At 47.8% G+C, this 25,275-nt stretch overlaps 1 protein-coding gene across 1 annotated transcript in view; it reads left to right on the top strand.

Annotated features, from left to right (window-relative positions):
* The window catches only part of nompB (intraflagellar transport protein 88-like protein nompB), a 1,761,410-nt gene extending 1,736,552 nt beyond the window's left edge, over positions 1-24,858 (top strand). Inside the window, exon 24 of the mRNA XM_075896456.1 lies at positions 21,503-24,858. Coding sequence (XP_075752571.1) covers positions 21,503-21,627 — 125 coding nt within the window. The 3' untranslated portion in view covers positions 21,628-24,858. The remainder of the gene's footprint in view (positions 1-21,502) is intronic.
* The last annotated feature ends 417 nt before the right edge of the window (positions 24,859-25,275 follow it).

Raw genomic sequence — 25,275 nt, 5'->3', positions numbered from 1 at the left:
GCCAGGGCGATGTAGTCGATGTGGGTCACTATGCTTACTCAGGTGGATGTGTGATTGTTGGCGAGAGTCAAGGTTGCACTAAATATCTTACAATATGGAACACACTTTGTCACAGCTAAAAGAAACAAGAAGTAACAAATCTAAACCGAGAAAAAAACACTCGCGAATGCACAAAATTACTCCAATGGCACCCTGGGCATAGTCGAACCAAAACTGACTGTAGCCAAGTTTAAATACGTCAATAGCCCTATCTACTTGTAGTAAGACATTGTAAGGTCATTACAGTTCATTGCGTTGCCGCGTCGAGTCGTTGGCGACGATTAGTCGAGTACGTCGTTAACGTCCTGCTGCCTTCCCTACAGTCACCGTTGGTTGGTCCCACCGAACGAACCGCTCGTCCTCGTCGCCGGTTTCCCGGTGTTCGCCACAGTCTTCAGCTTCGCTAGGCTATGCTTAGCTTGCCAGAGACTCCTTTGCAGACTAATTCACTCTGCGAACTGGCGTGGGCTGCTCCAGCCCTAGCGTGATGTGGGATAGCTGCATGTCCACCACGAACGGCTGCGCAAGGATGCAGCAAGTTCTGGCAGCCTCTCTCGGGAGCACCTCTGAGATCAACGGCCACTTCCCGGGCTTCTCACACTGTCATCCTTCAAAACCAAGTGGCTATGCTTCTACCGTCACTGTAGAGACGCTGGTGTTCAACGACTTCGCAGCTTGCAACCACACAGCACAGTGACTGCTCAACCTTAGAGCTTTTCCATGGAGTTCGAGTAGCGTGCCACGAGCCTTTTTTCAACCAATCTCGTACAAGAACGTGGCACGTCAGAGTATCATTGAGGGTCTTGCGCATGGACACTCATTCCAGTGCCTGGCACCAGGCTCGTACCCTCTATGCCGAAGAATTTCCATTCAGAGGCATGAAATTTGCCCATTTTGGCGATATTTTCCTGCGAACGTTGACACAATGCTCTGCAAATTTTCCTGCAAAACAGTCTTAATATATACCACCGTCCACACACGCCCTGCGATACACGTGTCTGACGTACTGGCGACTTTTGAAATCATGGCTAGCCCCTCCACTGCCACAAAACAAAAATAGGAATTATTAATTTATGCTTTCGCTCCACAATAATAAGTCATGTCAATTCACTGCACATATTGCGCTTCAAGTCTAACGCCAATAGCGAAATTGAAATCGATCCAAGTAAATATCAGAAACAAATCTCAAAATCCATGTTTGCGTTCCGCATGCACGAGAACCAATTACAGCAGATGAAGGCGCATTGTGACCGCTTAATATTGGTCGTCATAGGAGAGTTCAACCAGTTCTGATATTTCATTCAATATCACCAATATTCGCTTTGGCTCAAAATGACACGTGAGAATTCTATGAAAAATAAAAAAAAACATTTATCGCACGAAACATCACTAATGACAAAGTACTTCAAGTGAGAGGTGCACCAGTGCTTGTGGGCAGTACGATTGCACGTAATTTCACTTTTCACTTACGTCGAAGTCCTACTCAAAACCTCATTTTTCAAGCTCTGCTATAGATACTTGCACCACATTTCTGCTTGCACTAACAGACACCACCCTTAGACCAGATGAAACGAATGACGACCTTTTTTGTTTAGCTAATAATTTTTCTGTGTATCATGGCGATCGTGGACCGCAGACAGGTGCTTGTGTGTTTACTGCTCGCCATTTCGAAGCAACTTACGCCTCCTTGCATGAACAATGATAGCGAGCGGAAAACTGTTTGGGATGTTGTTTAGTTTTCTAAACATATTGACACGTGCGGTTCTTTTGGTTTACGTAGGAAGACGCTATCACTTTCTGTTAAGCGCAACGCAGGCCGCGTTTATCTTGTATGCCACTCTGGAACGCGTTACGACGCGTGTATAAAAAACTGACACGTGCGGTTCTTTTCGTTTGCGAAGGAAGACGCTATCACTTTCTGTTAAGCGCAACGCAGGCCGCGTTTATCTTGTATGCCACTTTGGAACGCGTTACGACGCGTGTATAAAAAGCCGGCGCCGTGCGCCACTGGGGGTCTCTTTTTTTTTTCCGTCGGCCGACGACTGTTCACGCCGCTGTTGCTATGAGTTGTGTTTGGCCCCGTTTTGCTGGGCACGAGTTCGCCCAATAAACAGTTCGCCTGACACCGCCCTGACTCCTGCGTGCTTCCTCTCAAGTGCTGCGTGTATCACTACCTCGTGACATCTGGTGGAGGTGCTTCTCGGTCCATGTACCGTACGCCCCCGTCCAGCCGTGAGCCAAGCCCAAGCCGGCAAGAGGACGACGCCGACCCGGTCGTTCGAGTGAGCCGAAGACAACAAGGACTACCGCCCGAATACCTGCCGCTCCCCGACAAGGACAAGAAAACAAAGGCTGCTACGAAGCCGGCATCCACGATGACGGAAGCAAGGTCTTCGGCAACCGTGGTCGTCAACCAGCCCAAAGAGCCGCCTACCTTCCGCGGATCGACCTACGAAGACCCGGAAAGCTGGCTTGACATTTACGACCGCGTCGCAGCCCTCAATAAGTGGGACCCGGATGACAAGCTGCGTCATGTGTATTTTTACCTGGAAGACGCCGCAAGGACTTGGTTCGAGAACCGCGAGTCAACGCTTCGAACCTGGGACGACTTCCGCGTTGCTTTCCTGCGCACCTTTGCAAGCGTCGTGCGAAAGGAAAGAGCCGCAGCACTGCTTGAAACTCGGGTGCAGCTCCCCAACGAAAACGTAACAATCTTTACGGAGGAGATGACGCGACTTTTCCGCCACGCCAACGCCGACATGTCTGAGGACAAGAAGGTTCGCCTGCTTATGCGAGGAGTGAAGCAGGAGCTCTTCGCCTGACTGATCAGAACCCCGCCAAAGACGGTACAAGAGTTCCTCTCCGAGGCTACCACCATCGAGAAGACTCTTGAAATGCGGACCAGCCAATACGATCGGCGCATGTCGCCAGACGTCGCAGAAGTCCGAGGACTCTGCCCCGACGACCTGCGCGAGACCATACGTGCTATTGTTCGTGAAGAACTGCGCCGCATGTTGCCATCGTCTCAGCCCCAAGTCGCCTCTCTCGAAGACGTAGTCCGCGAGGAACTACAGCGCTCACTGAGCGTTCCTGAACGGCCACAGCCCCAACCGGAGGCGATGACCTACGCCGCTACTGCACGACGACCTGTCGCCGCTCCTCGCCAACACCAGGACCCAACGTCTCCGCAGTTTTGTCGCCAGCCACCGCCGCCACCCCCGACGCCTTCCCGCTCGCCAGTAATCCAGCGCTCGCCGAGGAAAACTGACGTTTGGCGCACCCCGAACCACCGCCCACTATGCTACCACTGCGGCGAAGCCGGGCACACCTACCGCTACTGCCAGTACCGTGAGATGGGACTGCGTGGCTTCGACGTGAACGCGCCACGTCCGCGCCCAGGTGAGCGACCTCGCGACATCGCCGACTACATCGCCGGATCGCAGTGGCAACAACGACGACCATCCCGTTCACCTTCGCCAGGCCGCTACGTCTCCCCGGATCACCGCCAGTACACCGGCCCTAACCGGGGCCGATCCCCAAGCCCCTACCCGGGAAACTAAAGGCAGCAACCGATGGAGGTGCGGTTGCTGCACGACGCAATGCTGAAGATCCTCCTCCGCCGCCGCCGCCGCTGCCGATGACGACGACCACGACGCACGAACTTTCCCGACGTAGTCGCAGTACGCCGCCTGAGCAGAGTCTTTACGACAAAGCCTCGCCGCCGACGCGACATAGCAGCACCGGACCAAGCCGACGCAGCCGTGATCCGACGCCCCGACCTAACCGGAACGCCAGACGACGAACCACCGACCTCGACGTGATCATCGACGGCCACAGCGTCACCGCCCTAGTCGATACCGGCGCCGACTACTCTATCATCAGTGGTCTCTTCGCCGCTAAGCTCAAGAAGGTAAAGACTGCATGGGAAGGACCGGATATCCGAACAGCAGGGGGCCACCTTATAACACCGACTGGAACCTGCACGGCAAGAGTCACGATTCACAGCCAGACGTATTCTGTGAATTTTGTGGTCCTGCAGCAATGCTCGCGAGACGTCATTTTAGGCATGGATTTCCTGGACCAGCAAGGCGCAGTAATCGACCTAAGATCCAGGTCAATCACGCTGTCCACGGATAATGCAGCGGCGTCAGACTGCAACGTCGCTCACAATGCCTTGAATGTGACAGAAGAGCAGGTAACCATCCCGCCACTGTCAAGCGTCATCATTTCCGTCGGCACCAAAGCGTCTACCAACTTACAAGGTGTCATCGAAGGCGACCAGCACCTGCTCCTAAACCGTCAGATGTGCGTCGCGAGAGGCATAGCCAAGCTTCATAACGGTGAAGCCAAGGTAATGGTGACGAACTTCAGCAACGAATATAGGCACTTAAATAGGGGCACTACGGTAGCACATCTAAGCGAATTTGTGGAAGCGAGCAATGCCTTCACCCTCACTGATTCTCAGGGAGCCGCAACGTCGACAGCAGTGTCCGCGCCCGCCTTCGACGTCAATCAAAGCCTTTCCAGGCAGCAACAAAAGGAGCTCAAAGCCTTACTCCACCAATACAAGGACTGCTTCTCGTCGTCGTCGAGGCTTCGTCAGACCCCTCTCGCGAAACATCGCGTCATAACCGACGAATATGCCCGTCCGCTCCGTCAAAGCCCCTACCGAGTTTCTGCACGGGAACGCGAGGCCATCAAGCAACAAGTCGACGAAATGCTGCGTGACGACATCATTCAGCCGTCTACGAGTCCGTGGGCATCACCCGTGGTGTTGGTGAAGAAGAAGGACGGAACCCTACGTTTTTGCGTCGATTATCGTCGCCTGAACAACATCACGAAGAAAGACGTGTATCCCCTCCCACGGATAGACGATGCTCTGGACAGACTCTACAACGCCAAGTATTTTTCGTCGATGGATCTCAAAACCGGCTACTGGCAAATCGAAGTAGACGAGAGAGACCGAGAGAAGACTGCCTTCATAACACCAGACGGCCTATTCGAGTTTAAGGTCATGCCCTTTGGTCTTTGCTCGGCGCCTGCGACGTTCCAACGGGTTATGGACACAGTACTCGCAGGCTAGAAGTGGCAGACTTGCCTCGTCTACTTGGACGACGTAGTCGTATTTTCTTCCAACTTCGACGAGCACCTCCGGCGCCTTGAAGCTGTTCTTCGGGTAATCAAAGCCTCGGGACTTACCCTGAAGCCAGAAAAGTGCCGCTTCGCCTACGAGGAACTATTGTTCCTTGGCCACGTTATCAGCAAGTCGGGAGTGCTTCCTGATCCACAGAAAACAGCTGCGATCGCCGACTTTCCTGCACCCACCGACAAGAAAGCAGTACGCCGATTTCTTGGCCTCTGCGCTTATTACAGGCGCTTCGTGAAGAACTTTTCACGGATCGCCGAGCCACTGACGTACCTCACGAAGGCCGACGTCGACTTCAAATGGGAAACACCGCAAGTCGAGGCATTTCAAGAATTAAAGCGACGCCTGCAAACGCCGCCAATACTGGCGCACTTCGACGAAGAAGCTGACACCGAAATTCACACAGACGCAAGCAGCACAGGGCTCGGCGCCGTGATCGTGCAGAGGACCGACGGACTTGAAAGGGTCATCAGTTACGCTAGCCGGTCACTTTCGAAGGCAGAAGCCAATTATTCCACGACAGAAAAGGAATGCCTTGCCATCATCTGGGCTACATCAAAGTTCCGCCCCTACCTGTACGGCAGGCCTTTCAAAGTCGTGAGTGACCACCACGCCTTGTGTTGGCTAGCTAACTTGAAGGATCCATCAGGGCGCCTCGCACGGTGGAGTCTCAGACTACAAGAATTTGACATCACCGTCGTCTACAAGAGCGGACGAAAGCACTCCGACGCCGACTGCTTGTCTCGCGCCCCTGTCGATCCGCCGCCCCAGGATGACCAGGACGACGACTCTTTCCTGGGACCCATAAGTACCGACGACTACGCGGAACGCCAACGAGCTGACCCGGAGCTCAAGATCCTCATGGACTACCTGCAAGGCAAGACCGCCGACGTGCCGAAAGTATTCCGCCGGGGACTGGCTTCGTTTTTCCTGCGAAACAACGTCCTCCTGAAGAAAAACTTCTCGCCGCTCCGCGCCGACCACCTCCTCGTGGTACCTTCAGCGTTACGTCCAGAGGTTCTGGAAGCATTACACGACGACCCGACAGCCGGACATCTTGGTGTTTCCCGACACTGTCACGAATACAAGAGAAGTACTATTGGCCTCGCCTCGCTGCCGACGTCGCCCACTACGTAAAAACATGCAGAGACCGTCAGCGACGCAAGACGCCGACAACTAGGCCAGCCGGACTTCTGCAACCCGTCGAACCACCTCAACGGCCATTCCAACAAATCGGCATGGACTTACTGGGGCCGTTCCCGACGTCAACTTCTGGCAACAAATGGATTGTCGTAGCGACTGACTACCTCACCCGCTATGCCGAAACAAGGGCCTTGCCCAAGGGCACTGCCGCCGAGGTCGCCATGTTCTTCATTGAGAACATCGTCCTCCGCCACGGAGCCCCCGAGGTCCTCATCACCGACAGAGGTACGGCCTTTACGGCTGACCTAACGCAAGCGATCTTGAGGTACAGTCAGACAAGCCACCGCCGAACCACCGCGTACCACCCACAGACGAATGGCCTCACCGAGCGTCTAAATAAGACCATCGCCGACATGCTGGCCATGTACGTGGACGTCGAGCACAAGACGTGGGACGCCATACTCCCGTATGTAACCTTCGCGTACAACACGGCCGTGCAGGAAACGACGCAGTTTGCTCCATACAAGCTCGTCTACGGACGGAGCCCAACAACGACGCTTGACGCCATGCTACCGGTCGGCACCGACGAAGAAGACCTCGACGTCGCCAGCTACCTGGATCGCGCTGAAGAAGCTCGACAGCTAGCCCGCCTGCGTATCAAGAGCCAACAGACGGTCGACAGGCGCCACTACAACCTTCGACGACACCACACCGAATACCAACCAGGTGACCTTGTCTGGGTCTGGACGCCGATACGACGACGGGGATTGTCTGAGAAGCTCCTGCGACGCTACTTTGGACCCTACAAGGTAGTCCGACGTCGTGGTGAACTGGACTATGAGGTCGTGCCCGATGGCTTAACGTCATCCCAACGACGCCGTGCACGACCCGAAGTCGTACACGTGGTGCGACTTAAACCTTATTACGCGCGCTGATTAGCTGTGACGCATTGTTAATGTAATTTATTGCATGTACACTCTCTTATGTTCTGTCTTTAGCATCGGGACGATGCTTTTTCAGAGGGGGGTAGTGACACGTGCGGTTCTTTTGGTTTACGAAGGAAGACGCTATCACTTTCTGTTAAGCGCAACGCAGGCCGCGTTTATCTTGTATGCCACTCTGGAACGCGTTACGACGCCTGTATAAAAAACTGACACGTGCGGTTCTTTTCGTTTGCGAAGGAAGACGCTATCACTTTCTGTTAAGCGCAACGCAGGCCGCGTTTATCTTGTATGCCACTTTGGAACGCGTTACGACGCCTGTATAAAAAACTGACACGTGCGGTTCTTTTCGTTTGCGAAGGAAGACGCTATCACTTTCTGTTAAGCGCAACGCAGGCCGCGTTTATCTTGTATGCCACTTTGGAACGCGTTACGACGCGTGTATAAAAAGCCGGCGCCGTGCGCCACTGGGGGTCTCTTTTTTTTTTCCGTCGGCCGACGACTGTTCACGCCGCTGTTGCTATGAGTTGTGTTTGGCCCCGTTTTGCTGGGCACGAGTTCGCCCAATAAACAGTTCGCCTGACACCGCCCTGACTCCTGCGTGCTTCCTCTCAAGTGCTGCGTGTATCACTACCTCGTGACAATATATAATTATGGATGTCAGCAATCGTCCACCTTCTCAAGTCCATACTTTTGGTAATGATTTACACGAATTGTTGAACTGCGCAGTGTCACAATTCCGGACGTTACCACTTTTGTAACGGGCAATATAAACATTCCCAATATATACTGAAGCTTTAGTTCACACACACGAGGACAGAAGAAAGAGACGTAGGGACAAGCGTGGTAATACTGATATTCCCAATATTTTGACCGTTTCCCAGCCAGCGGTTCCTAATTTGCTCTCTTCACTTGCAAAAAAAGTTCTGGCTTTGTGCGCTTTATTTTCTCTAGCACGATTGGCCAAACAACAAACTAGAATACTCGAATCAACGGCCAGTGCTTTAGATCTTTTAATAGCAACACACCCTGAATATGTTTCTGTTACGCACATACCAGGTGTGAACGAGCATTGCATTGTGTTGTTTCCGTAACATTTCACGCCTTCAACGAAAGAACACAAAATAATGCCTGGTTTGCGCGGAATGCGCAGCAGAGTCACAGACAGAAGAGCGGCCTTTCAAAACCTTTTCTAAACACTCATCGGATATCTGCTGCAAGCACACTTGCTCGGTGCCCACTATGGCATTAAAATAATTATTTCTGAGTAGTACACCAGTATTTGATATGCGATTTCCCTCATTCTTATGAGAAGCGTTTTATCTGCTAAACACTTGCAAGTAATTTTGTGACAAATCGTTGTGCAGGGGCAGACAGCGATGAGGAATTAGGCCTGAAGTGGGTATGCCCCGCAGTTAATAGGTGATCAAGAAAAATGTTTTGTAATGGGTTGGTGTATTAGGTGATCAACTCGTTATGCTATTCACACTGTGTGACGCCCCGTTGTACTTTCCTGTTCTAAAACGCCTTATTACTCTTTAACCGCGAGCCTTTTCCCGACTTCGAGGCAGCTTAAGGCAATTTTGCGAACAAATCCCAAACACTGGCGTGGCTCAGTGGTAGAATACTGCGCTGCCACACAGCCGACCCCGTTGCGAGCCCCACTGTCTCGACGATAGTTATAGCGCGAGAACAAAATGACCACACAGAGACAAGAAAGACACGAAAGACACGAGCGCTAGCCCAAGCTGCCTCACCCCACTGTCTCCTTGGTATTTTAAAGGCGAAGCATTTTTGGCGAACTTCGGCGACTTTGAGGTAATCTATCTATCTATCTATCTATCTATCTATCTATCTATCTATCTATCTATCTATCTATCTATCTATCTATCTATCTATCTATCTATCTATCTATCTATCTATCTATCTATCTATCTATCTGTCTATCTATCTATCTATCTGTCTATCTATCCGTCTATCTGTCTGTCTGTCTGTCTATCTATCTATCTATCTATCTATCTATCTATCTATCTATCTATCTATCTATCTATCTATCTATCTATCTATCTATCTATCTGTCTATCTGTGTATCTGTCTGTCTGTCTGTCTGTCTAGCAACCTACAACTTTTAGCTTTCGTGGCGGTTTCGATAATGGCATCGATACTAAAATTGATATAACATAACATGACTCTATGGGAAGCATATTTGACTAGTCATAACATGAAAATCATGACATGTATGCCATGAATATTCTGACTTGAATTTCATGGGCTCTCTGTTTTTACGGTAGTTTTGTTCACATGAAATATTGCAAAACTGGTTTGGTATGAGATGACTTCATGGTGAACATAAGTGACAGACCCTAAGGTACAAATCATGACATGCATGTCGTGTGTGTCATGACTATATGTACTCATGGTGCTTTCGCGGTCGTTTCGTGAGCTTCACATGTACCACATTTGGTGCTACTTGAAGTCTGTGCATGAGGAAGGTATAAGAATGATGGGAACATGATAATCAAGACATACGTGTCATACATGACAGCATACTTAGCTCATGATGCGCTCGTGGCCGTTTTGCTAGCTCCACATGTACCAAATTTGATATCACGTGACGTGAAAAACCACGATGTGTTCAAACATGTTAATCATTACATGGAAGTCATGTACGGCACAGTTCAAGTCCGTCTCGTAACGTGGTGCTGATTTCAAAGTGACAAATCAAGCTTCCTAATTCGTGCGTCGCATATCATCGATTCTCGCTGTACGTGAGATCTGTTTTTTTTATTCAGAGTGTTTTTTTTCTTCACTTCATTACGGATACCAGTGGCGGGAGCGGAAAACTATAGCGCTGCGCATGATCTGTGTACTCGTCTCATAGCATCTTTCGCTGTAAAAAGTGATTCACGATTATTAAACCGTCACTTTTGAAATAATGAACGAGCAGCATTGTCTCTTTCTTAATGGCTATCTGAATGGTATCAAAGATGGAATCGTACAATGCAACGGTGATTTGTTAGAAAGAAAATTGGCCCAATGTCTGCATGTTTAACAGCAAATGTCGTCGAAAGACGATATTATTGCGTTTCGAGAGAGTGAACAAAACGTTTATTTGATTTTCTGCACAAGAAACTCGGTGAATCGTATTCGGGAGGCGCTGCGTTAGAGTGGCTCGATGAGTGTAGCGGATGCACACGAGCGCATTGAGGCACGTCACAACGTTAGACATGAGCGTTATCTGGTAGTTCTCTTGGAAAACAAACCGCGCGGCGTGCGCGCTCGTCTCGGACGCAATAAGGTGTAGAACGCAAGGTGACAGGTAGGTGCCACCACTGTCTCGTCTTAGCCAACTGTTTCAAACACGTGCCTTTTTCTGCAGGCATTGCAATGTCAGCGCGTGACAAACGCTACGGTCCTTATAAATATTATTGTGCCTTAGATACGCGTATTGCATTTTTGTACAACAATCGCACAGGTATTAACCCTGAAACTTGAGCAATATTGTGGGCGCTGCGGATGGGGTTGGATTTTGGCCATTTCGGGTATCGTTTCGATGGACAAACAGGCAAGTCCAATGGCAGGCAGACCCACAAACAGACACTCACACAGACAGACAGACAGACAGACAGACAGACAGACAGACAGACAGACACTCACACAGACAGAGAGACAGACAGACAGGCAGACAAACATACATACATACATACATGTGACGTAAGAAGTCAGAGATGGTTAGGAAAAGTAGAGGAGGAAGAAGTGAGAATAGAGTAAACATGGTCTGTGAGCCAGGCCACGACTCCCAGTCATCATAGCGTCACACGAGTCGACAGGATGAAGATCTCCAAGCCCCTTCATCAGTGTCGCATCATCAACGCAATTCTACGCAAGACACCCTGACCATTCAAGGACTTCCGCACAAGTGCCTAACATTACGCATCAACCAGCATCATGTCAGAACCATCGGCTCACCTTGACATCCCCAAGTACACCGGATCAGCGGACGATGGACTCTAGAAGACTGCTTCAACCTCTTTGAGCTCCACGCCGCCGCTGCATTATGGTCAAAACGGGAGATGATCATCAACTTTACCGACTACATCTCCGGTGAGACTTTCAAATTTTACCTCATCCACATATTTCAAAACGACGAGTCATGGAAAAAGATCAAAAAAGAGATGATCACCCGTTTTCGCGACTATAATGAAGACTTTCTTATTGCCAACCATCTGGAATCAATCGCACTCGGTCGCCGCAATCAAAAGAACTGCCCACGCTTTGGAACACCAAAAATGAATCGGTCTTTGAAAGAAGAGAAAATAAAGCATTTCTCAACGAAAGGCAGCCAGATATGTTTGCAGGAAGAGAGTACCCTCCAACGCACCGCGTTTTGCAACTGCCCGATCGAAAACCAACCTTCACGTCATCACTGCACCGTAGCACTCACATTAGGGAGCCACCCTGTGCACAGTACTTTCGGTCTCGCGCACTTCGACCACCTCCTGCTTTTCTGTCGCTTGGCTCTTGGCTCTTCAGTTGCTCACAGTGCTCAAATTGCATCTCCAATGCTTACTACGGTTGATATAGAGGTGAGGAACCCTGAAGATACTCAGCCATGCTCTGGCCCTTCTGTGCATATGTATGCATTAGAACAGCTTAACTCGTTAGTTACACAGAAACACGAACATTTCCAACTAAAATCTGACCAAACCACGCCTGCTGTGGTGTCACCATCCAGTGCACGGACACCTGGGTGTTTTAACAACACAGGAAGCTCGGAACCATCAAATCGAACACGTTGCCAAGAGCCAGAAGCGTTCATTAGGAACGGCGTCACAAGAGCCTCCGAAGAGACTCCAGTGAATTCGAGCGCACAACCTTCATTATCCGAAATGGAGCATACCAGTCCACTGACTACCATCTGCCGACTGGACACCACATCAAGCTGCCCAGAAAATCAGTGCCATGGTCAAAGACGGCTGCCGCCTCAGCTCCTACCACATGAACACTATCAATGCCAGCAGAAGCAAGCCTAAGAACAACAGAGTCTCCATGGGCTACACCAGCAAGGACGACTATGAGCGGAAAAATCTTTGGAAGAAAACGCAAGGATCAAACAAAGGCGTTTACAAGCGGGTCAAGTGAAGCGATGACAAATTAAATATGTCTTGCTTAAGACAAACAAGTCTTCTAATTCAAGACATTTTCGCAAAAAGAAACATCGCACAAGTTTTCTCCAGAAGAGATCAAGATTCAGTCTACAATCAAAGCTGTTCAGACAACAGGACACAAAGGGACGAAGAAGGCGCAAAACCACACGCTATATTATGGAAGGACGCAGAAATCACCGCATCAATCTTGGTCAACAAACACACTGACGGGTGGCACTGCATGTGTACCAATCAAGGCAATGAGCACGACACCTACGCAAATCATGCTGCTGGTACTCCAAAGCCTTCGCACCACTTTTATCATCTGCAGTTTCAACGTTCAAGGTGTACTTGTGTTTTCCAGTACGCAACAGTCAGCCTCGCCCATCAGAACTCCAGCACTTACCGAACTGCTGCACTCTTCTGTGAGGCTAAAGTGTGTTTACGGAATCTTCCTTGCACATGGAGTGATCTTCTCTTTTTTGACTGTGTTCACTCTTTAGTCGTGCATGTTAAGTTTATAATTTCTGTTCATCTGACGCAACTTCTTTCGGGGGGAAGGGGAATCCTGTGGCGTAAGAAGGCAGGGATGTTTAGGAGAAATAGAGGAGGAAGATGTGAGAATAGAGTAAACATGATCTATGAGCCAGGCCATTTCTCCCGCTCATCATAGCGTCACATACATACATACATACATACATACATACATACATACATACATACATACATACATACATACATACATACATACATACATACATACATACATACATACATACATACATACATACATACATACATACATACATACATACATACATACATACATACATACATACATACATACACACATGCTGTCGCTCGTATGTGCCAGTGGCGGTGGCAACGAAGAGCGCGAGTGACCTTGGCCAAGAGCATTGACGAAGAAGACGTTGCAGCCTTTGTCCAGTGATCGATAAAGCGTATTTGTTCGAGGTGCTTTGTGTGCTCGTCGATCCCGCGTCGTCACACTGGTGGAGGTGCTGGGTAGTCTTCATGCTTGGCACCCCTTCGCGGACCCGAAATTCGAGCCTGGAATCGTTACCATGCGTCGACACACCAGTCCACCGATTCAGTTGCAGTCTGCTAGGCCTGGCTCCTGAGCTCAATTTCTTGCAAGAAACTGCCAGCAATCGCTTGCCTTCATCAACCACCATGGCCACTGCAGCTCTAGTGCACATGACACTACAGAATCCCATGATTCCTGATTTTTTCATGGTGAGACATATGAAGACGCCCAAGACTGGCTGGACCAGTTCGAACGCTGTGCGAAGTGCACCCAGTTGGCCACCCCAAAGGACGAGCTCGTGAATGTGTACTTCTACCTGAAAGACAAGGCCCAGACGTGGTTTATCAACAGAGAAAGAAGCTTGGCTACGTGGGACGACCTCCGCAACCAGCTGATTGACACCTTTACCAGTCTCGACAGAAAGAAAATCGCGCAAAGCCTTTTGGAAGTTCGATTTCAAAAACCAAAAGAGAGCGTCGCTATGTTCGCCGAGGACATGAACCGTCTTTTCGGCAGGGCAGATCCTGAGAAGCCGGAAGAGAGGAAGCTGCGGTATCTACTGCGAGGCGTGAAAAAGCAACTGTTTGCTGGGCTTGTGAAAAATTCACTAACCACAGTAGCTGAGTTCACAAAAAATGCCGCAGCTATTCAACGGGCCCTACAGCCACGATACCGCCAGCAGTTTCGGTCAACTTTCAAGCGAGTACTCCTGTTACACTGTGGCGAGCCTCTCCAACAACGACAGGCCTCTGCGGGAAGCCATCCGGGAGGTTTTGAGGAAGGAGCTTCGGCAGCTTGGTTTATTTCAGCAACCGGACCGACGCCAGCACTGTCTTCTGTCGCCGATGTTGTCCGGCATGAGGTCCGTCAGGCTCTCCCTTCATCTGGCTATGTTGATGTGCGATGGCACCTTACTTATGCTGATGCAGTCCGACGCCCCGTCGTCGTGGCTTCGGCACAGCGAACTCCAATGACTGGACTACCACCAACCCTGCAAACACAGCCACTCTCAGCGCCGACCACTCTCCCAACCTCACCGATTCCTCCGACAAGACGAATACCATTATAGCCAACATGCCTCACAACGTGGCCCCACAACGTGGCCCAGTAGTGAGTCTCCGCTTACCTACCAGTGCCGAAAAATCGATTTGTAGCGTACCGCTGACCGTCAACCGGTATGCTTTCATTTTGGCGAAGCTGGGCACGTCTTCGTAGTTTGCCGTTATCGCGACGCTCAGTACTCGAGATTTCCTCGCTACCCTGATAACGCTGCGTACGACGATCGACGCATGTACAACGACGCTCCTGTTAACACACCACTGCAGAATTCAGTAATGCCCAGATCACGTTCTCTATCTCCTGCGCAGGCCAGTTCACCTAATCGTCGCAGTTTTGCCGACGTCACCAGGAGCAAGTCCCCTAGCCCGCGTCGGGGAAACTAGACGCAGTGACCTCGGGGGGTGGGGTTGCCAATAATCGCAATTCCGAACAGCCCGCATTACAGGAAAATGATGGCTTGAAGCCACCGATACCGAAAAAGATGACAGCAACAATTAATTCGACAAATTAGACAACTGCCGACGTAACCAACGTTATCAGCGCTGACCTCGTCGTTCACATTGACGACCACCAAGTGAAGGCTCTTGTAGACACTGGCTCCTACTTTTAAATAATAAGCCTACAGCTTGCCGAAAGACTAAGGAAGGTGAAGATGCCATGGCACGGGCCCAATAAAAGAACTGCAGGAGGTCAGTTGACACCGGTTCGAAAGTGCACGGCCCGAATTTTCATCGCTGGTTCCGCCTTTCTCGCCACCCTCGTCATTACTCACGGGTGCGGTAAACAGCTCATATTGGGAATGTATTTCTTGCGCGAATACGGGGCTGTGATTGACCTCCAACAGAAGCGTAGCGTTCGCCATAAGCCCGCACACTGCTACTGATGAGGAACACCAGCCACCTCGTTTCCTTATTGCCGATGACGACGTCATACAGCCCCCACGAAGTTGCTTCCTCGTATCCGTGCACTGCGACATCTTGCAAAGCGGTACTGGCATCACTGAAAGCATCAAGGGGCTCGGATACACTAGCGGCATTTCTATTGTTAGGGCTGTCGTCACTGTTATTGACGGATGCACTGAACTCTTGTTGAAAAATTTCAGCAGAGGATGCCGACACATAGTTAAAGGCACGGCTATTGCCTATTTCAACGAACTCGCTCAAATAGAAGATTATCATTTAGTGGAGGAAGCAGCAGCGTCTACTCTCACTACAACGACATCTGTCGACGTTAGTTCAACGTTATCTCCCATTGACCGAGACCGCCTTCTCACGCTGATCAACAAGTCCCATGGCTGCTTCTCATCCACATCAAGAGTTGGTCAAACGGTACTGACAAAACACCGCATCATCACGGATTCCGACGCCAGGCCCATCCGGCAAAATCCTTATCGCGTCTGCACAAAAGAGCGTGAAGCAATTCAAAAACAGGTGAAAACGATGCTGGAAGATGCTATTATTCAGTCATCTAACAATCCTTGGACATCACCAGTAGTACTCGTCAAAAAAAGGACGGCAGTTTGCGTTTCTGCATCGACTACCGGAAGCTGAATCAGATCACAAAAAAAGACGTCTATCATGTCCCGCGTATTGATGATTCATTGAATAGACTACTAAACGCACGATACTTTTCGTCCATGGACTTGAAAGTGGCTACTGGCAAATTGAAGTGAATGAGAGAGATCGCGAGAAGACCGCCTTTGTTATGCCTGATGGACTTTATGAATTTTAGGTACTACCTTTCGGTTTGTGTTTGGCGCCAGCAACATTGCAGCATCTGATGGACACGGTTCTCTCGGGACTTAAGTGGCAAACCTGCTTGGTGTACCTCGACGACGTGATTGTCTTTTCGGCCACTTTCGAGGAACACTTACGAAGGCTTGAAGCAGTTTTTGAAGTGATACGCTTGGCCGGTCTTACTCTAAAGACCGAAAAGTGCCACTTTGGCTTCCACGAGATTCAATTTCTCGGTTACGTCGTGAGCAGCAAAAGAATCTGACCCGACCCGGATGAAATTGCCGCCGTGGCGAATTTTCCGAAGCCATCAGACAAAAAATCAGTGCGACGTTTTTGGGGACTCTGTGCCTATTACCGGTGGCTTATTGCCAATTTTTCGCGCATCCCATGGCCATTGACACAGCTTACTCGAGAAGATATCCCCTTCACATGGGGTGACCACCACCAGCAGGCATTTCACGAGCTTCATCAGAGCATGCCAACACCGCCCGTGCTTGCCCACTTCAATGAAGATGTGCCAACAATACTACATATAGACGCTAGTAATGTGGGTCTTAATGTAGGAGCAGTGCTCCTGCAGTCGAAGGACAACATTGAAAAGGCGATCGCCTACGCCAGCAGGACGCTTTCCCGAGCAGAAGCTAACTATACTACGACGGAGAAAGAATGTCTTGCAATGGTGTGGGCAGTCCTGAAGCTTCGTCCTTATTTTTACGGCTGCCCATTCACCGTTATTAGCGATCACCACTTGCTCTGTTGATTAATGAACCTGGAAGATCCATCTGGCCGTCTTGCACGCTGGAGTCTCCAGCTCCAAGAATTCGACTTCACTGTTTCCTACAAGTCGGGAAAACGACACACCAATGCCGACTGCCTTTCTCGATCTCCTGTTGGAATGGCGTCTACGGTTGACGACGATGACACGGCTTTTTTGTAATTGTGGACACTGCCGCCTTTTCTCAACAGCTGCGCGACGACCCTGAACTACTACTAATTTATTACCTACAAGGGCGAACTAATAGCGTGCTGAAGTTATTTTCGAGAGGGCTGCCGTCGTACTGCTTGCGGAATGACGTTCTGTTCGTTAGAAGATGAACTTTTCACCCTTCGGCAGCAGCTACTTGCTCGTCGTTCCTTCTCCGCTTTGCCTTGAGGTATTGCAAGCATGCCACGACGAACCTACCGCTGGTCACTTGGGTTACGCAAGAACATTGACGAGGATAAGGCAAAACTATTACTGGCCAAGACTAGACAGAGTTGTCAAAACTTACGTGCAGGCATGTCTAGATTGCCAGCGTCACACACCATTATCCATCAAAGTCGCTGGCCTGCTGGAGTCTGTCCAAGTGCCAGCGACACCATTCGCACAAATTGGCATGAGTTTTCTGGGCCCCTTCCCAAAGTCTGCCACTGGAAACAGGTGGATCATTGTCGCACAGATTACCTGACTTGATACGCGGAAACAGGTGCTCTGCCACGCGCAACGGCAGCTGAAGCGGCGCAATTTTTTATTGAATTCATCGTTTTAAGACACGGGGCTCCCGCAATAGTCATCACCGACAGAGGTACTGCGTTCATGGCCAAGCTTTTAGACACCGTTTTCCGACTAAGTTGTACATTTAAAAGTGTGGCAGCTCGGGCTAGTTAGTATGGCATGATGATAGTTATAGCGCGGAAACAAAACGACGACACAGAGACAAAAAGGAATTGAAACTAAATTTTTCTTTGCCGTTTTTTGTGATCTTGTTTTTGTCTGTTTTTCTCTTACTCATGTTCAGCTCTTTGTGCCATACGGTTTTTATCACATGGTTACTGCCTCCTCTATATGTTTTCGTGCTCTGCGCAATAAACTCAGTTGGAAGTTAGCGCTCGTGTTTTCCGTGTCCTTTTTGTCTCTCTGTCGTCGTTTTGTTCTCGCGCTATAACTATCGTAAGTTGTACAGCTTACAGGAAAACAAGGGTTTATCATCCCCAGACCAGCGGGTTCACTGAACGTCTCAACAAGACAGTGACTGACATGATAAGCATGTACGTAGATGCAGAGCACCTGAACTGGGATGACACATTGCCCTACGTCAAGTTTGCGTACAACACGGCTCGTCAGGAGACCACTCGGAAGACACCATTCGGTCTCCTTTACGGACGCGAAGTTACGACAACGTTAGACGCGATGATCCCTCATGAAAATGATGGTAATGAGACGGACGCCGAAGAGTTTACCCAGTGAGCAGAGGAAGTCAGACAACTTGCCAGGTTGCGAATAACCAAACAACAAGACGATGACACCAAACATTACAGCCTCCGGCATAGAACCGTCACATGCAACGTGACGGCAATTTGGACACCTATTCGTCAGCATGGGCTCTCCGAAAAGCTGTTGTGAAGGAACTTCGGACTCTACAAGGTTCTGCGCCGCATCAGTAACGTCAACTACGAGGTTGTTCCGGGCGGCGTTCAGTGTTCGAAGCGCCGCAGACATTCACCAGACATTGTCCATGTGCTTCAGACGAAGCCTTACTTTCAGTGAATAACGGTGCAGTTTTGGTGTTATCTTGCTTCTCGAAGGTTTAACATCGGGGCGATGTTTTTAAGGGGGAATAATGACGCGCGTAAGTGCCAGTGGCAGTGACAACAAAGCAGCGCGAGTGTCCTTGGCCGAGAGCAGAGACGAAAAAGACGTTGCAGTCTTTGTCCTGTGATTGATAAAGCGTATTTGTTTGAGGTGCTTTGTGTGCTCGTCGACCCACGTCGTCACAATACATACATACATACATACATACATACATACATACATACATACATACATACATACATACATACATACATACATACATACATACATACATACATACATACATACATACATACATACATACATACATACATACATACATACATACATACATACATACATACATACATACATACATACATACAAACATACATACATACATACATACATACATACAGACAGACAGACAGACAGACAGACAGAAACGCAGACAGACCATATTTTCGCTTCGATGGTCCCAAAGAAGGACCATCGTCTTTAAAAGCACATACTCATTCGTACGGTAATCCCAAATAGTAATGCACCATGGTACCACTACATAAAATCTTGTCGAATAAGAAAAAAAATAAAATGCGCGCACCACTCAACAGAGCAGTTTTCATTTCCTGGTCGTTAGGCAGCGTACGAGCAAGCTTACATCAGATATACTGCAATCATAAAGAATGCCACTAGTGACCTCCATTTTCGACACTAACGTGGGATAAAAAAAATTCGGTGCACCTTCACTCCCACGTGCGATAATGCAGTTACTACTGTTGATTTTATAGGAAATGTCTAACCTGGCGAGCAGTGCGCAAGTGTCTTAAAAAGCTTTTGTGCTAAACTTCTAAAAAACTGCCGGCAGAACCACTCTTTAAATTAAACATTTTAATTGCATTCTGATGTCTCCCATTACTATTGATTAAGATGACGTGGTCAAATGTATTGAAATACTAAAAGCATCCACCTCACTATGGTGCGATTTAATTATAGCGAACTTTTCGTAAACACATCATGCTATTCACAAATAACGTTAGCAAAACATTTTCAGCAATTCATTGACAAGACATCTCTTCCCACTGACTGGAAGACTGCTAGGGTGTTCCCTCTTCACAAGTCTGGTTTCAAGCACTTGCCTCTAAATTATAGACCCAATTTTTTTACTAGTACAACATGTGAAGTCGTACAGCGTATTGTTTTTTTCAAATCTTGTGTCCTTTCTTCAAATCAATTTCTTTTTTCTTCTTCACAACACGTGTTCCAAAATAAGTTATCGTGCAAAACGCAACATGTATGTTTTAGTCACCATCTTCATACTGTCCTCAATCATTCATATCTGACTGTATAGTTATGTTTTACGAAAGCCTTTGGCAAATTACACCACAGCCTGCTTTGTATGAATTTCAGTTACTAAACTTAGACTCTAAACTTTTTCAATTGCTTCAATGTTTTAAGAAATCATTCTCAGTTCGTCTCTACTAACAATAGCGACTCTCGTCCGAGTAACGGTTCCTCAGGTGTGCCACAAGGATCGGTACTCGGTCCATTCCTTTTTTTAATTACATTAAGGATTTATCTTTTTTGTGTTTTGTCCCATCACAGCTTGTTTGCAGAAGACTGTGTATTACTTTGAAAAATAGCCAGCCCTCATGACTCTGCTATTTTTATTCATATTTGGACGCTGTATCCCTATGGTGCACAAATTGGTTCATGAAACTAAGCACTAAATAATTCAAGGTCATTCCCGTAAGCCAATCTACTAACATGATAGTTTGAAATATTTTTGGAAACTCTCTTCTGAAAGTAGTATCGACTTACTGATATCTGAGTGTAAATATATAATTGTAAATAACGTGGATTAACGCATTGAATCCTTAAATTGTAGTGCCAAGAAAACACTGTCTTACCTTAGAAAAATTTTTCGCGTGCTGCTCAAACTATCAAGCTTTTGTAGTATAAAACATTATTTTACTGAGAGCTTGAATACGCTACCTCATTTAGGGGTCGATTTCGTTATGACCTTATTGTGGCATTTCAAACTCTTCAGAAAAAAATGAAACGATTCATGGTCTGTCTAAACACGAACCACAAATGTTAATACCATGCAGGCGCAGCTTGAACTACAATCATTAAAATTTCGCCCTAAAATGTTCTGTCCGTGTCACTTTCATCGCATATTTCATCACCGTTCATTACGCAATGACTTCACCTCAACTACTCAGTTGAGTAGTTGAGATCACGCATTGATTAGCGACGTAAGGCTGCCGTTCCTTTTTGCTGCACATCGAATTTTCATAGTCAATTTTTTGCTGGGAATTGCGAGAATTGGAACCACCTTCGTGCTCTCACCACAGACATTACTAACCATCAATACTTTCGACTGTTTTCACTAATGGTAACTAGTTTGTTTTGGTTGAAGATGTTTTGTTGTTGTTCATTACTTCATTGTATGGCACAGTTTGTAACCACTGCCATCCGAAATTTTCCGGCCCTGGGTGTACAATGAATCACATGAAAGAGTTTTAAATTTAAAAGTTGTTAAATTCACAACATTCATGTTCCCATTTTCTAGATACTTTCTGCAGCATTATTTTCTTTGATCACTGTTATATACTCCGCTATATAGTTTTAGAAGAAGAATTGTTTGTTCAGCTGTGTCAACAGTAATTGAGTGACTGGTGAATTCTTGCAGACGCTTCGTACGAGGACCCCCTTGGCCCTTTGAAGGAGAGACCCCGCACGGCAGCGAAGACAAAGAACCAAGCAGAGAATAACTTTGACAACGAGGAACTCGGCGATGACATGCTGCCCGAGTGAATTCATTTTTTTTGAAATGGTTAATGAGAGACGAGGATATTGAGGGCGAATTCTTTTTTCGAAAGCACATAAAGAAAAGCCACAGCTAAGGAAGGTTTTACAGACGTTATTATAGCTAGAGGCCTAGAAGTTTCATAATTTCAAAATATATGTGAATAAAGTAAAGTGGAGCAAAAGTCGACTTTCCGCTTGCAGGAATCGAGCCTGCAACTTTCAAATTACGTGCCGGTTATTATATGAACTGACCGAGGTAGGAGTATCTATAATTATGAAGCTGCGAGGGTAGTCAATTTCTTGTACACCTGATTGGATATTATTGAGTGTGGAAACCTGAGAATGCCTCTGATGAAGACGAGTGTTTTTTTTTCTGTGCCAGAGAAGATCACGTAATCATTTATAGTGGCTTAAAGAACCACTCACTAAGTTTCACAATTTTGAGCTCACAAGCGCAATGTGTAGGCGAGGCGTTCATGATCACGTCTGCCGAAATTTACAGCGCTACGCGCCGCGGAAATGGGTCAAATTTCAAGATGAACGCTGCTCCCCCTATCTTTTGTGGGCACGCGCCTAGAGAATGAGGGCGTGACGTGCACGTATGAATGGCCCTACGTACACGGAAAGGCAGTGACGTTAGTCATCTACGTAGACAACTGTGCTCTGACGTTGTCAACAGTATACCACGTGACATGGCCTATATAATTACACGTAACATGCGTAGTTTATGCAATTCGTTGCTTGAATAACTTAATTAAACTTCAGATAAATACTGAGACGCAATAAGGCAATGTGCGCCTCTTTCTTTCACTTTTTCTCCTTGAATTGCAACGAGATGCGGGGCTAATGTGCCAGCGTTTCGCATGCGTTTGTGTCCCCGCGGTCATCGCATCGAGCACACGACAGTCGTAGAACGCTCCTACGCATTCGCGCACTCATTGTGCTGATCTATTCTACTGCGTTGAAGCCAACGTTTCCAAACCATTCCGCAGAAACGGGTAGTACACCTCAAGAACAGCGCTGGTGCAAATAAATAAATAAATAAACGCCGCTTGCATGCACGGGGTTGGGCTTCTTCAGGCACGTCATGCTAACGTGATCTCTTGGTCGTATGCCGAACAGGGTAGGGAAGAGATTCGGCTTGCGAAGGCTGCGCGGAAGAGGAGCAAGGGTTTCGAGCTTGCCTCCTCTGATGCTTATTTCGCGCCGCTTCAAAAAACTTTAAAAAAAGAAAATAAAGAGAAAACTGTTTTCACACCTCGCAATGAACCAATTAAAAAGTTTTTGTGACAAAATGTTCCTCATCAGACACCCAACAACTTTCATGGACTAACTAAAATTTCGTATGGGGCCTGGTGAGTGGCCCATGAGAGGATGGGAAAACAGAGAGCGTGACTCGATGAAGGAGTTGCAATAACCTGAAGAGTACACCAGTGAAGAGTATTCTTTTTTACGCTCCTGAAATTTGTGTCAAACAAAACATCTAGATCTGTTCACCTTTCCATCATCATCACCAACTTCATCATCTTCATCATCATCATCATCATCAGCCTGACTGCGTCCACTGCATCACAAAGGCCTCTCCCATGTTCCGCCAGTCAACTTGGTCTTGTGCTTGCTGCTGCCAATTTATACCTGCATACTTCTTAATCTCATCTGCCCCCCTAACCTTCTGTCTCCCCCTAACCTACTTGCCTTCTCTATGAATCCAGTTAGTTACCCTTAATGACCAGTGGTTATCCTATCTATGGGCTACATGCCTGACCAATGTCCATTTCTTCTTCTTGATTTCCACTATATTATCTTTAACCCCGGTTTGTTTCCTAATTCACTCTGCTCTCTTCTTGTCTCTTAAGGTTACACCTACCATTTTCCTTTCCATTACTCGCTGCGTCGTCCTCTATTTAAGCTGAACCCTTTTTGTAAGTCCCCAGGTTTCTGCTCTGCAGCTAAGTATCGGCAAGTTGTAGCTGTTATATACCTTCCTCTTGAAGGATAGTGGCGATCTATCTGTCATGATTTGAGAGTGCTTGCCGAATGTGCTCCACCCCAATCTCATTCTTCTAGTTACTTAAGTCTCATGGTTCGGCTCGATGGTTATTACCTGCCCTAAGTCGACATAGTCTTTTACAAGTTCAAGTGCATTATCACCTATCTCAAAGCGCTGTCCTCTTCCGAGGTTGTTGTACATTATTTTCGTTTTCTGTAGAATAATTTGAAGACCTACTTTTCTGCTCTCCTGATCTAACCCGATAATCATGAGTTGCAATTCGTGCCCTGAGATACTCAGCAATGCAATAACATCGACGAAGCGCAGGCCACTAAGGTACTCTGCATTAACTCTTATGCCTAACTGTTCCCAATCTAGACCTCTGAGGACCCTCTGTAAGCACGCGGGAAATAGCGTTCGGGTGATTGTATCCCCCTGCCTTACACCCTTCATGGTTGGTATTCTGTTACTTTCTTTATGAAGCACTGTGGTATCAGTTGATCCCCTGTTCATTACTTCCAGGATGTTTATATATGCTTGGTCGACGCCCTGATTTCACAGTGTCTGCATGGCTGCTGATAATTTTACTGAGTCAAACGCCTTGTCGTAATCAATAAGGCTATGTATAGTGGTTGGCTATATTCTGAGCATTTCTCTATTACCTGATTGATAGTATGACTGCGGTCGATTGTTAAGTAAGCTGTTGTTAAGGTTCCAACGGCGGCCTGTCCGGATTCATAGATTCTTAGTGCCGTCTGGTGCGTTGCAGATCTGACCGCCACCATGGTTAGTTGCTTCGCAGCCGCTGGGGACTGAGGGCCGTGAGTTAATTGAGGCATGCATGTGCGAGGTATTGGCCAGATACTGCACCAGGGTGGCCAATCTTCCTATGGTGGTCACCGGCGGTGGTCACCGGTGAGGCCGCACTCCAGGCCTCTTAGTGCAGTTCCATTACCACCCATTCTTTTTATTCTGGTTGGGATTTGTGTGGTAGCGGGATTCGAACCACGGACCTCTTGCATGCAAGGCTGATGTTATAACCACTACGCCATCGCTGCTAACCTTTGCAAGACTATTGTGAAAAGGGTTGTAACGTCGACAGAGGTCGATAACGACAAAGCACGTACATGCTGTAGACTATTCTCGCTTTCAGTGTTTTTTTTTCTGAATCACTTGTAGCGTACTAGCTTCATTGCACAGTGCACAGCTGAGTCTAGAAGCAAATAAAAATGTGCTTTTCAAACCAAGCCATGCGGGTTTTTTTGTTCTGTTGATACTCTCTCATTGATTCGATAGACAGCGGCTCTTCTAAAGCACAGTGGTTTTATAGTGAAATAGTATGGGTGTTTTTTACCAAAAGCGCCAGGCCTGCGCGGAAGGTGCAGAACAGTCACAGAGAAAGCTAGAAGAGTGGCCCTTCAGACCTTTTTCTTACCACTGATTAGGTAACCGCTGCAAGCACACTTGCTGGGTACCCACTGTGGTAATAGTAATAGTAACCTCTGGGTAGCAGGCCAGCATTCGCTAGGCTATCATTTGTCATTCTTCTGAAAAGCGTCACATCCGCTCAACACTTCCAAAAAATTTTGCGCATATTGTTCATGCAGTGGATAGTCACAATGAGGAATGATGCCGGAAGAGTGTGCCACTGTTAATAAACGATG

Source organism: Rhipicephalus microplus, chromosome 5 (genome assembly GCF_043290135.1).
Source record: "Rhipicephalus microplus isolate Deutch F79 chromosome 5, USDA_Rmic, whole genome shotgun sequence".
Taxonomy (NCBI): Eukaryota; Metazoa; Arthropoda; class Arachnida; order Ixodida; family Ixodidae; genus Rhipicephalus; species Rhipicephalus microplus.
Note: the sequence above shows the minus strand (reverse complement) of the source record. Positions and strands in the feature narration are given on the sequence as shown.